General features: G+C 36.3%; 1 protein-coding gene across 1 annotated transcript; it reads left to right on the top strand.

Moving 5' to 3' along the window:
- The first annotated feature begins 276 nt into the window (after positions 1–276).
- On the top strand, positions 277–7,675 carry pycr1b (pyrroline-5-carboxylate reductase 1b). The gene is made up of 8 exons (XM_048200931.1): positions 277–430; positions 888–969; positions 2,579–2,649; positions 3,052–3,231; positions 4,475–4,696; positions 4,962–5,054; positions 6,374–6,537; positions 7,000–7,675. Exons 2-8 carry the CDS (start codon positions 903–905, stop codon positions 7,160–7,162), a joined length of 960 nt encoding a protein of 319 aa, XP_048056888.1. The 5' UTR covers positions 277–430; positions 888–902; the 3' UTR covers positions 7,163–7,675.
- The last annotated feature ends 7,337 nt before the right edge of the window (positions 7,676–15,012 follow it).

Below are 15,012 nucleotides of genomic sequence, written 5' to 3'. Positions count from 1 at the left end.
AAAAATCACTTTATTTAAAGGATATTTTTTTGTATAGCGATTTTGACAAAGCAGCTTCACAGAAAACCCACGCAAAACGTATTATGTGCAGTGTATTAATGTAAAGCATAAAGTGTCAGTGTTATGTGACGTGTCTAGTCTATATAAACACAAACACACACCACTGACCCACATCCAGCGTTTATTCTACAGGAACTGATGCAATAAGACCTCTCTGTTACAAACCCCGCCCTCACTTCATCCAGGAGCGCTGATTGGTCTGACGCGACAGCATCTCGCCTCTCATTGGTGCCTCCATGTGTCAGTCAGAGCGTGGTCTCTCTGCACATGGAGGGAATGAAGCCACGTTGACACCAATTAATGTTGTTGTAGCGTTTGATTTTCTACAACACAGAACCGAATCTTCAGTTCACAGTGAATCTCGGCGGAGGTGAGAAAATATTCATTTTCCAGAGATGATGAAATGTTTTCGAGATTGTATCAGGCTGCAGGATAAGGAATGATTATTCATATGCACTCATCATACTAAAAATAACATCATATTTATACTTTATGCTATTGTGTATGACAACAATATTACTGTAGTTGATGCACAATTAGGCAAAATTATAAAAATAGCCCATTGTGCATCAACTACTACAGTAATATTGTTGTCATTATGTTGCAATGTATGCATAATATGACTGTATAATTGTTATTTTACAGTGTTTTTCTGTAATTTATTATTGTCTTCCAGCTTCTTCAGGTTGTGAATGTGTTGTTGCTCAAGCTTTGATTCCCAGTGAATGCATGAACAGCATATGTTTTCAATGCAATGCATGTTTGTGTGGATGAAAATGTCTGGCAGAAGAGTAATCGAGTTGATGTGTGTGATTGTGTTTCTGCAGGTAGGAATCATCAGGATGAGTGTGGGCTTCATTGGAGCGGGTCAGCTGGCACATGCCCTGGTCAAGGGATTCACAGCAGCGGGTGAGACACCTCATCAAACACAGACTAATGAACTTTAGTCTCTTGACTGATCGGATTGTTATATCATTTTATTTGTTTTGCATGCAACAGCCAGGTCACAGTGACCACGTCAGTCAAGATCCAAAAATAACAAGCTTTTGTTTTTATATATATATATATTTTTTTAATTTTATTATGTTTTTTTAATATTGCTATTTAAGTTTAATTTATTTTTATTATTTCAGTTTCAGTTATTTATTTATTTAATGATAATAATATTTTTTTATGTTTTCATTTTAATTTTCGAAATTTAGTTACATGCTTTTGTCATTTTTATTATTATGTTTTATATTAATATTTAGGTTGAATTTATTTTGTTTATTTCAGTTTTAGTTATTTATCTATTTATGTCAAGTTTGTAATTTTAGTGCATCAACTTAAAAGACAATGTTTCTAATTTTTGTTTAGTGCATCTATTATTTATATTATTTTATTTCATTTAACAAATATATATATTTTTTAATCATTTTAGATAATAATAACCTTGGTTCCAGTAAGATCTAATGTAGAAGTCTTCAAATTACGACAGAAATTATTTGAACAACAATTTGTTCAAATAATGAAATCATCATCTTTTTTTTCTTCTTTTTTTTAACCTCAAATACAATTTTTTTCCCCCTGTGGTCCATTTTTTAAAATAATAAACTTTAAAAAAAAATAAAAATAATAATAATAATAATAATTATGTTTTTATTTTAAGTTTTCATTTTTATTAGTGCGTTTAAAAAAAAAATTAATACTTGGGTTTAATTAAATTTTTATTATTTTATTTATTTATTTATTTATTTCCAGTTTGTAATTTTAGTGCATAAACTTAAAGACAATGTTTCTCATTTTTATTTAGTATATATTTTATTTATATTATTTTATTTAATTTTTTTTAAATCATTTTAGAGTTCTAATGTAGAAGTGTTCAAAAAAAAATTTTTTTTTTAATCTCAAATACAAATAATTTTTTCCCTCTGTGGTCCTTTTTTTTTTTTAGTTATAAACTTTTATTTTTCTGTTTTCATTTTAATTTTAGAAATTTAGTTGTTTTTTATTAGTGTTTTTTTTTTATATTAATATTTAGTTTTAATTTTTATTATTTCACTTTTATTTTTATTTATTTGCAGTTAGAAATTTTAGTGTTTCAACTTAAAATACAATTTCAGTTAGTTGCAAAAGCAACATTTCTAATTTTCATTAGGGTTAGGTTTTCATCTAATATTTATATTTCATTTCATTTAACAGTGTTTTTAATAGTTTTTGTTTTAGATACCATTAATAACCCTGGTTACAGAAAGATTTTATGCATTTCTGTCAGCGTTGCTTTGTGATTTTGACAAGTTGTTCAAATAATAAAATATTAGGGTTTTTTATGTTTAAAACTCAAATACAAATTATATTGTTTTGTTTTTTTTCCCCCCCTGTGGTCTATTTCATTCAGCTCTTTTACATTCAACAACCAGTTCGACTCTCAATATCCAAAAATATCAAACCACACAATTAGCGTGTCATAGTCGTATAGTGTATGTTCTCCGTTTCCTGAAGTCATGTTGTGTTTGTGTTTTTGCTGTGTGTTTTTCAGGTGTAATTGCTGCAAACAGAATCACAGCGAGTTCACCTGACACAGATCTGCCAACAGTCTCCGGTCTGCGGGTGTGTGAACCTGAACTCTGATGTTTAAAGTTTAAAGCTGTCATGAAAGAGAAGTTGCACTCGTCTTTTCTTCCATATTGTGCTGTATATCCGAGAGAAACGGCTTTGCAAACAAGAACAAATGTAGGGCGGGGCTTGATTTTATCTGTGGGGAATTGATTGGATGGTTGTGGTTTGCTATTGGTGGATCTCATGTGAGTGACAGGTTGCCCCGCCCTCATCATCAGATGTCGCTGCAAGAGGGAAGGGAAGTTATTCTAATTCAAGATTATGAGGAACATGAATTTAAAACAATGATGATGAAGTGCACCGATAAATCATTTAGAATAAACACTGCAATATTCCATTATAATATGAATTTAATTTTGATTTCATGGTGACTTAAACATGTTCTTTTCACAGAAAATGGGCGTCAGTTTGACTACAAGCAACAAAGAAGCCACACACAAGAGTGACGTTCTGTTCCTGGCGGTCAAGCCGCACATCATCCCGTTCGTTCTGGATGAAATCGGTCCGGATATCGAGGACCGTCACCTTATCGTCTCCTGTGCTGCCGGAGTCACGATCAGCTCCATCGAGAAGGTGCGAGACACACGAATACTTCACTGAATTTCATGCATGCTTTTAATAATGTCATGAACAACTTCTCTACACACTGTGAGTTTAATAGAAACCGGATTGACTGAATTATTCAGCAGAAAGTGGCAGATGAAACGCTGTATTATTGTTCTTTTAGTAATAACCTGTCGTGGCTCCTGAAAAACACATTCCTTGCTATTAATTATGCTGAAGCTCGTCTCTCCCTCAGGTTATGCATTTTTCTCTTTTATCAAACATTTTTCCTCGGCCGACGCTCCCAAAGGAATCAATTATGGTGTGATTTGATCCATTGTTTCATATTGACCGCTACATGTTCATCTTCTTTTCTTCTCTGTGATTGTTTACATGGAGTGTAGAGCAGCTTCTGGAAGTAAAAATCACATTCATTATTCCATAAAGCGCAAGTTTTCAGCATGTGATTTCTGGAGTAGTTCATTCACTGCACAATGAGTACACAGTATATGTAAATGACACTATATATACACGTATAAACCGATCAGGCATAACATTATGAGCACTGACAGGTGAAGTGAATAACACTGATTATCTCTTCATCACGGCACCTGTTAGTGGGTGGATATATTAGACTGAAAGTGAACATTTTGTCCTCAAAGTTGAAGTGTTAGAAGCAGGAAAAATGTAAGGATTTGAGACCAGTTTGCTGACCCCTGTCCACCGCTGAAAGAGCCAACACTGGACACGTGAGCATCAGAACTGGACCAGGGAGCAATGGAAGAATGTTCTTTTACATCACGTGGATGGCTGGGTGCATGTGCATCACTTACCTAGGGAACACATGGCACCAGGATGCACTATGGGAAGAAGGATAATGCTCCTGCCACAAAGCAAAAATGGTTCAGGAATGGTTTGAGGAGCACAACAACGAGTTTGAGGTGTTGACTTGACCTCCAAATTCCCCAGATCTCAATCCAATCGAGCATCTGTGGGATGTGCTGAACAAACAAGTCCGATCCATGGAGGATCCAACTCACAACTTACAGGACTTAAAGGATCTGCTGCTAACATCTTGGTGCAGATCCCACAGCACACCTTCAGGGGTCTAGAGGAGTCCATGCCTCGATGGGTCAGGGCTGTTTTGGCTGCAACGCAATATTAGGAAGGTGTCATAATGTTATGCCTGATCAGTATTTATATAATTTTTAATAATCGCAAAAATTCCATGTACAGGTAAATAAGATGCAGATGAATCCTCCTCTGTGTGCAGAAGCTGCTTCAGTACCGCACGTCTCCTAAAGTGATGCGCTGCATGACCAACACTCCGGTGGTGGTGCGCGAGGGAGCGACGGTTTACGCCACGGGAACTCACGCTGACGTGGAGGACGGGAAGCTCCTGGAGCAGCTCATGGCGAGCGTCGGCTTCTGTACGGAGGTGGAGGAGGATCTGATCGATGCCGTGACGGGCCTCAGCGGCAGCGGACCTGCTTACGTGAGCCTGACCCGCACACACTGACACTGGGAAACATGTGAAGGATCATGTGACACTGAAGACTGGAGTAATGATGCTGAAAATTCAGCTTTGATCACAGGAATAAATTATAGTTTACAATATATTCACACAGAACATTAGCTAATTTACGTAGTAATAATATTTCACAATTTTTACTGTATGTTAATGAATCTTGCATTATTTACTTTGTTCTCTGCATGAGAATAACCCCTTTTTTTAATAATTTATATTTGTTTGTTGTCAGGCGTTTACGGCTCTGGACGCTCTGGCTGATGGCGGGGTGAAGATGGGGTTGCCACGGAGACTGGCGGTGAGACTGGGAGCTCAAGCTTTACTGGTACGTCACGTCACATGACTTTTGTAGTCTGGTTTTGCAGTGATTATAATAGTGGTTAAAGATGCACATACACAAGATGACATGACCTTTTGACCTTTTTTTTTCAAGTGGTGATAAATGTGAGGCTGAAGCTACAACAATTTTTGTATGTATGAACCTTAAAAAAAACTTGTTTAGCTTGATGGCATCACAAATATTATGCAAATTTATGCTTTATTTAGTGATTTTTACATTCCAATATAGCTGTAGTGTCTTATTTAATACTTAAGTGTTTTTTTTTTTTTTTTATATATATATATTATTATTATTAATCCAAAAGCATTACAATTTAAGAACACTTTATTAAATTTTAACAAAAATAAAAGTAAGGATTTTTTTGCAATTTTATTTTTACTGGATTCTGTTTTGTTTTTTTGTTTTTTTTTAAATCAAATTCTGTCTTAATGGTTGCATTAAATTTTATTTATTTTTTTCAGTACATTTTAACAATAATTCATTAAATTTTAATAAAAATAAACGTTTTATGGCCCTATTTCTCCCCCAATTTCCACCTTATTTTTTTCTGGATTCTGTTTTATTAAATTAACATTAATTAATTTTAGGGCCCTAAAAATTTAAGGCCCCACCCCCCCCAATTTCTGTTTTAATTCTTACATTTTTTATTATTATTATTAATCCAAAAGCATTACAATTTAAGAACACTTTATTAAATATTAAAAAGTAAGGATTTTTTTGCAATTTTATTTTTACTGGATTCTGTTTTGTTTTTGTTTTTTTGTTTTTTTTAAATCAAATTCTGTCTTAATGGTTGCATTAAATTTTATTTATTTTTTTCAGTACATTTTAACAATAATTCATTAAATTTTAATAAAAATAAACATTTATGGCCCTATTTCTCCCCAATTTCCCCCTTATTTTTTTTCTGGATTCTGTTTTATTAAATTAACATTAATTTTAGGGCCCTATTTTTTTTTTTTTTTCTTCATCACATATTCTGTTTTAATGGTTAAATAAATTATTAATCAAAAAGCATTATGATTAACAACACTTTATTACATTTTAACAAAAATAAATTTTTGAAATCTTTTTCTTTTCTTCTTCTTATTCTTTCTTTCTTTTTTTTTTTTGGATTCTGTTTTAAATGTTAAACTATATTCCAGTAATTAAAAAGCATATCTAATGAATTGAAATCATGAAAATAATTCAGTTTAACATCAATTTATTATTACATTTGAACAAAAGCTACATTTTTAGAGCCCTATGAAATCCATTTTATTTTTTCCAAAATTCCAGTTTTCTTCTGTCGTTATTATTTACAGGGTGCGGCTAAAATGCTTTTGGACTCGGAGCAGCACCCGGGACAACTGAAGGACAACGTCTGCTCACCAGGTGGCGCTACAATCCACGCGCTGCACTTCCTGGAGAGCGGTGGCTTCCGGAGTCTCCTAATCAACGCCGTGGAGGCGTCCTGCATCCGAACCCGGTAAGAGAAAAACTTTAACAATCAAAAAGCAAGTCTAATCAATTGAATTTATAACAATTTAATGTAATTAATTTGAACAATGTAAGGCTGAACACCGTTACTGACAATCCTCATTTTGGCTGCGTGAGTTTCTCCAGCTTTGTTGTTGTTGAGCTGTTAAAGCTCCACCCTCTTCTGGAAAGTGGGCGGGGAGCAGCAGCTCATTTGCATTTAAAGGGACACACACAAAAACGGCATGTTTTTGCTCACACCCAAAAAGAGGCAAATTTGACAAGCTATAATAAATGATCTGTGGGGGATTTTGAGCTGAAACTTCACAGACACATTCTGAAGACATCAAAGACTTATATTACACTTTGTGAAAGGGGCATTATAGGTTCCCTTTAAATGAAAATAGTAGTAGAGCCCAAAAACAGCATAAAGAAAAACAGGTCCTCTTCATTAATATGTTCCTCTTGGCAGGGAGCTGCAGTCTCTGGCCGATCAGGAGAGGATCTCGCCCGCTGCCATCAAGAAGACGACGCTGGATAAAGTGCTGCAGCAGCCGGGCGTCTCGTCCACGTCAGTGGGAACCAAGAGCAGAGTGAACCTGTTCAACAACCGGAGCGGCGCCAAGAAGAACTGAACATGACGGTCTGATCTCTCACGGGACAATACAAGATGATGGCAGTGGCGTCCGTCCATACAAACACACACAATCAGACTGAAGTGCATTATGATGTTACACTAGTACAGGAAATGATGTCATTATGGAGTGTCATTTTTATGCCATATCGCTGAGAATTTAAAGGAAGTAATATAAAATGTCAGTAGTCACTTTACGGTCATTTGCACACGAACCTTCAGACCTGTTGATTTTTCTGTGTGGCTCTTTAAAAGTAATTTCTTTACTTCTCTTGATCTCTTTTGAATATGTTACCTCTTTTTCAAACACTTCATGGGGATTTATTGTAGATCTGATGCCCGTATATAATTTTTTTTGTTTGTTATTTTTAAAACGTTGGCGAAAATAATGGATGTCAAACAGCCAAAGTGTTTTGTAAGCCGGTTGTCATGTGCGAAGCATCTTTCTGTCTGTCCGTTATGTGTATTTCTATTGCAGAAAACCACATAAATGGTGCTTAATGTTAAAAAAGAAGTGCTTACGCTTGCAGTTTTATTTCTGTCTGCTTCATTGATGAACTGCGTTCCTGATGAGCGAGAACATCGAGTTTGTTTCAGACCTGTAATTAGAGCAGGAGGGAACTATGAATAATTAATGTTTCTTTAAGCAAATGAACTGAAGGTGTTTCTCAACAGGAGAACAAACACGCTGCGTCATGACGGCCTTCAGGTGCTGAACACACAAACCACCAAAAACATTGCACAAGTTTTTCTCAGTAGACGCTTCTTCCTCGTGTGTTACCGTAAACTGTTTCTCCATGTGATTGCGCAAGTTTTTTTTCAGTCATTGAACTTTTCAGTTATTAGCGAGTCTAGCCATTCTCAACACTGAACTGAGTTCAGCTGAATAATGACACTTGTCTTTTTTTAGAGCTGCTTTACAGCAGAATTGAATTCTGTTTGCATCACTGATCATTATTTCCCTGTTTCTCATGGTGAAGCTGCTCTGAAATGATCTGTACTGTAGAAATGACTTGACTTTACTAGTCAGTCATCTCAAATATTAGTTCTGATAGTGATATGCTGAAAGTTAACACTTGATCAGATGCACTAAATGCAGTAAAAACAGACAACTTGTACTCTTAGAAAAAAGGTTCAGTGGTTCAGTCACACACTCACTCACCGATTCTCACACACACACTCATACATTCACTCACAGACACAATCACTCATTCACACACAAAAACACACACTCACTCACTCACACTCTCACACATACTCATTCACTTACTTATTCACACACACACACTCACACATTCACTCACTCATTCACACACACACACACACACACACATTCACTCTCACACATACTCACTTATTCACACACACTCATTCACACACACACACACACACACACACTCATTCACTCACACACATTCATTCTCACTCACACACACACACATTCACTCATTCACTCACACACACACATTCACTCACTTATTCACACATTCACACTCTCACACATACTTATTCACACACACTCATTCACTCACACATTCATTCACACACTCACACACACACTCACTCATTCACACACACACTCACACACACATTCACTCATTCACTCACACACATTCACTCACTTATTCACACACACATTCATTCACACACACACACACACACTCACTCATTCACACACACACTCACACACACACACACATTCACACATTCACTCACTTATTCACACATTCACACATACTTATTCACACTCACTCATTCACTCACACTCACACACACATTCACTCACACTCACTCATTCACACACACTCACACACACACACATTCATACATTCACTCACAGACACAATCACTCATTCACACACAAAAACACACACACTCACTCACTCACACTCTCACACATACTCATTCACTTACTCACTTATTCACACACACACACTCACACATTCACTCACTTATTCACACACTCATTCACTCACTCATTCACACACACACACACACACACATTCACTCTCACACATACTCACTTATTCACACACACTCATTCACACACACACACACACACACACACACTCATTCACACACACTCACTCATTCACTCACACACATTCATTCTCACACACACACATTCACTCATTCACTCACACACACACACACACATTCACTCACTTATTCACACATTCACACTCACACATACTTATTCACACACACTCATTCACTCACACATTCATTCACACACACACACACACTCACTCATTCACACACACTCACACACACACACACATTCACACATTCACTCACTTATTCACACATTCACACATACTTATTCACACTCACTCATTCACTCACACTCACACACACATTCACTCACACTCACTCATTCACACACACTCACACACACACACATTCATTCATTCACTCATTCACTCACTCACACACACACACACACACTCACACACATTCATTCATTCATTCACATACACACACACACTTATTTACTCTCACACTCACTCACTCATTTAATCACTCACTTATTCACTCACTCACTCACACACACACTCACATACTCACACTCTTACTTATTCACTCACACACACTCACTCACTCACACACACACACACTCACATACTCACACTCTTACTTATTCACTCACACACACTCACTCACTCACACACACACACACTCACATACTCACACTCTTACTTATTCACTCACACACACTCACTCACTCACTCACACACACACAAGCGCACACTCACTCACTAGTGAGTGAGTGTGTGTGTGTGTGTGTGTGAGTGTGTGAAAGAGAGTTCTGCTGCGTTGAGCTGATGTGAGGGAACGTTTCCAAACTCAGCTGGAGGCTCAGCTATTTCTAGAGCTGAATTTTGTAGATGTTTTTCTGCTCAGCTGGCATGTAGATGAGTGCATGAAGACAGACGCCTGTTTTAGAACCGTCAGGGTCACTTCTGAAGCTGCTCTGACCTACAGGTCAAAGTTCATGTAGAGGAGACGCCAGCTCAGAGAAGGAAATGAGCAGAGCAAAATGGCTGACCAATACTGTATAAGAACATTTTATGTTTTTTTTTTTGCTAATGTTATGAAAACATTACTCCTGAATGTTCTGTTCATTTTTTAAATGCGAACATTAAGGGATTGTATCATTCTTCAAACATTATGTGAATGTTACTTTTGAATGTTCTCAGAACATTCTAAAACAGGTAGTAATTGTGCTAACATTCTGAGAACATTATTAAAGACTGAATATCTCTGAATTAATGTTTTAATAATATTAATGAAAGGATGTTTGCTCATAACTTTGAGAGAACCTTGCCGGAACATTCTTTGTGAGCTGGGATAATGGCATTTGTGATGGCTGACCTCCATGTGATCCTGATGGTGTTATTTTATATTGCAACCTGTTTGATCAAATTACACAAATCATAATATCAGCATTTAGAAAGATGAGTTGACATCCTCAGTAAAGTTGGCTGTCTCTTCAGCTCTTTATGAACATCCTGTTCATTTTCTTATCATCATGTAAAAAGTCTAATAAAGTTGAAGTGCCCGAGTCTGACCGGGGCAGATTCCTGATAGTCTTCTTTGAATTACAACACAAGCATTTTCATTTTTGCAAAGTTTCAGAGCAAGAGTTAATTTCTGTTCCTCAGAACCTTTCAAAGTGATTACTATTATGTGTCGATGTCTTTCCGTTCACGGGCAGGACAGCAGGATTAGTTCCAGCGTTCAGCGTGTGATTAAGGATGCTGCTCTTGTGTTGTGTGTTCTGAGGGCCGCTGTTTATTTGTGTCTCTGATTGGAAGTCGAGGAGGCGCTAAAGAGTTTGATAATCCTCCTTTTATTCCAGGGGTTCTTCCTCGGCTGGCCCAGCGCTCTCAAACGCTGATAAGTCAAACGAATCTTACGCTCCTGTTATTCCTCTGGAAACACACGGGACTGTTTCAGACATCATTTTCTGATGATGTTCCACAAACACAATCAGTCATTTTCTCCATTCTTGAGTTGCTCGCCTCGCCAAACAAGTTTCTTCAAAAGAGCTTTTGCCTATTTGTGAACCATTTTTAACTACTTGGGATTATTTTTTCTTCTAAGTTTTTTGCACAGATAAAAAGGATAGATCATCCAAAAGGAAAAATTCTCATTTACTCTCATGTCTCCTGTCCCAGCTAACAGGTAACGTTCTCAGAACGTTCTAACAAGGTTCTCTCAAAGTTCATTCAAAAGTAATGTTCCCATAATGTTGCAAAATTATAAAATGGAATGTTTTTAAAACATTGGACATTTTGAATGTTCTGAGAACATTCATAAATAATGTTTTCATAACTTAATATTAGTGCTGTCAAATTGATTAATCGCATCTAACATAAAAGACTGTGTTTGTGTGTGTGTGTGTGTGTATATATATATATATATATATATATATTTACAAACTTTTGTTAGATGAGAACATTCAGAAATAATGTGTTCATAACTTAATATTAGTGCTGTCAAATCGATTAATCGTGATTAATTGCATATCTCATCTAACATAAGTTTGTGTTTATAATATATACACACATATATTTACAAAATTTTGTTAGATGAGAACATTCAGAAATAATTTTTACACAACTTAGTGCTGTCAAATCGATTAATTGTGATTAATCACATCTAACATAAGTTTGTGTATACACACACACACACACACACACACACACACACACACACACACACACACACATATTTACAAACGTTTGTTAGATGAGAACATTCATAAATGTTTTCATAATTTAATATTAGTGCTGTCAAATCGATTAATTGCAATTAATCGCATAATCACATCTAACAAGTTTGTGTATATATACACACACATATATTTACAAACTTTTATGTTAGATGAGAACATTCAGAAATAATGTTTTCATAACTTAGTGCTGTCAAATCGATTAATCGTGATTAATCGCATATCACATCTAACATAAGTTTGTGTTTATAATATATACACACACATATATTTACAAAAGTTTGTTAGATGGGAACATTGAGAAATAATGTTTTCATAACTTAATATTAGTGCTGTCAAATCAATTAATTGCGATTAATCACATAATCACATCTAACAAGTTTGCGTATATACACACATAGATTTACAAACTTTTATGTTAGATGAGAACATTCGGAAATAATGTTTTCATAACTTAGTGTTGTCAAATCGATTAATCACAATTAATAGCATCTAACATAAAAGTTTGTGTACACACACACACACACACACACACACACACACACACACATATATTTACAAACTTTTGTTAGATGACAACATTCAGAAATAATGTTTTTATAACTTAATATTAGTGCTGTCAAATCGATTAATCACGATTAATCGAATAATCGCATCTGACATAGAAGTTTGTACACACACACATTTACAAACTTTTGTTAGATGCAATTCATCGCAATTAACCGATTTGACAGCATGACTATTAACGTTTCTAAAACATATTTTTTGTTAGATGGAGTCAAACTCCAAAAAGGGCAAACAAATCACCATCATAAAAGTATGACTTACATCATGATGTGTTCCTCATGCAAAATGATTATGAAGAATATGAACTGCTTTTATGATGCTTTTATACCATTTTTCAGCTTGACAGCCCCATCTGCATCATTTTTTGGGTAAAACACTGATTTCATATACTGATCTAATAGACAACTGGCACCAGGGTTGCCAAGTTTGCCGTTTTCCCGCAGAATTGGGCTACTTTTAAACTGCTGATTTTTCCCCCCACGGGTTAAAGGTTTGACATATTGCATAAATTGTGTGAGACTGAAATGCTTATATTGAAATATTTTATATTCTACCAATGATAAGATGCTAAGTTTTGTGATCACTAAGATATATTGCTTTTCATTTTGCATAAATATGTATTTTAGGTATAGGTTTGAGTTTTGGTATTTGGGATATGGCTAGTTTGGTTACGCACACCTGGCAACCCTGGCTGGCACAGAATCAACACTAAAGCCGTTTTTGCTGAGAGCTGTCTGGAAGTGTCCATTAGATACCACAAATCCATCTAGACGTTTGCTCAAAACCACCTTGCGTGTTGCAGATGCATTTCAGCTCTTTATTTCTGTTGGGGCTTCCGCAGCACTGATATTCTCTGAAAAGAGCTACTGGGAAGGAGTGTGAACAGAGAAGTGTGTGTTTGAACAGATATATTTTATCATTGCTGTACAGCTGGCGGCTGCAAAGGGGAAAGAGGAAGACGGGCTCTGGTTCTGACGGTTCATCAAAACCGCAGTGAATCATCACGTCAGCTTCCTCAAGTGTGAACATCACTGATGCAATCCTGATGGAAGTCAATGCAGCTTCACCTGAGTTTAACATTTTTGTGCTAACATTTTGAGAATATTATTAAAGACCAGCACTGCATCCGAAATCGATTTCTTCCCTACTAGTATGCGAAAAACAGTACACCAAAAGAGTAGTAAGTTCGAATGCATAGTATTTGAAAAACAGTAGACGAAAAGTCTATACTACTTCTGGCGAGATTCTGAAGTGCGCATTCGATGGACACTTTACTATCCCATGAAGCGGCGGGAGAGAATTTATGAATGCTAGTGAAACAACACAACTGACGCTAATAAGTAGTGTTGCCAAGTCCACGGTTTTCCCGCGGAATTGGGCTACTTTTACACTGTTGCCGTGGGTTGTTTTTCATGTCTGTGGGTTGAAGCGACTCCAAATAATGTGATATTTAGCCCCTGGAACGAGAACCAACACCAAAAACACAGATTTCCCCTCCGGAACGCCATATTTTCTGTGGTTGTGAAAACCTGGCAACCCTCCTGTAAGGTCACATGATATATGGCGATACGTCTCCGATGTAGGTGTGTTCACACAGCCTCGTAATTCCCATGGTAATTCCTGTAGTTACGAGATTCTAGTTTGTAAAAAGCGTTCACGTCCTCATAGAGCTTGTAATTACAGTTTGTAAGCTGGGAGTTTTCTGAAAGCTCCCACATGTACCATGTGGCCGCTGTACCACCTGACCACTGTAGATTCATTTAGGCGTTGATAGTGGTGCTATGGAAATGCGTAATTCCCAGTCCAAGAACCAAAAGGACGTGAACAGGTCCGAATATAACGTCACGTGTTGTCATTTCAAGATCCCGGTAAATACGAGGTCGTGTGAACGCAGCATGAGCGTCATTGTTTACGTTGCATGAGTGCCCACTACTGGCGAAACCCGTGCATAAGGTTTAAATGAAATGCACTAAGCCCTTGATCACTTCGAATTCACTATGGAGCTGATTTATTATTTAAAACCCTTTTCTACTTATGAATTTGTTTTATTCAGCATTCTATATGCTTATAAGTTGTTGGAGAAAATATATAAAATTCTATAGGTATATGAGCTGTTGGAGAAAAATACAATTTTTGAATATCAAACTTTGACTGTTAACATAGCTATACGATTAAATCTCAACATAATATTATACACTATTATGCGATTAATTCTCACAATAATCAATCTATCAGTTAAGCGCAATCTGCTGTGACATCACAATCAAGTTGAACTGTGGGATATAAAGCTGCTTGAGGTGTACATCGGAGTAGACTCGCTCCCTCGGTCAAAATCTATGTCCATATAAACTCCCCTCGTCCACTTCACGAAGTGGAACACTTCAAAATGGCGGCAACGAGCGGAAGTTCGCTAAAATTGGAGCATTTTAACGCTCGCAAAGCAAGTTCAAGTTCAAATGCAGTACATACTCAGTATGCGATTTCAGTCCTCATTTGCGCTTTATGTATTCAAAATACATAACATTCTTAATACTATTTGTAAAGAT

Source organism: Megalobrama amblycephala, linkage group LG8 (assembly GCF_018812025.1).
Source record: "Megalobrama amblycephala isolate DHTTF-2021 linkage group LG8, ASM1881202v1, whole genome shotgun sequence".
Classification (NCBI taxonomy): Eukaryota; Metazoa; Chordata; class Actinopteri; order Cypriniformes; family Xenocyprididae; genus Megalobrama; species Megalobrama amblycephala.
This window is presented reverse-complemented; position numbering and strand designations above follow the sequence as displayed.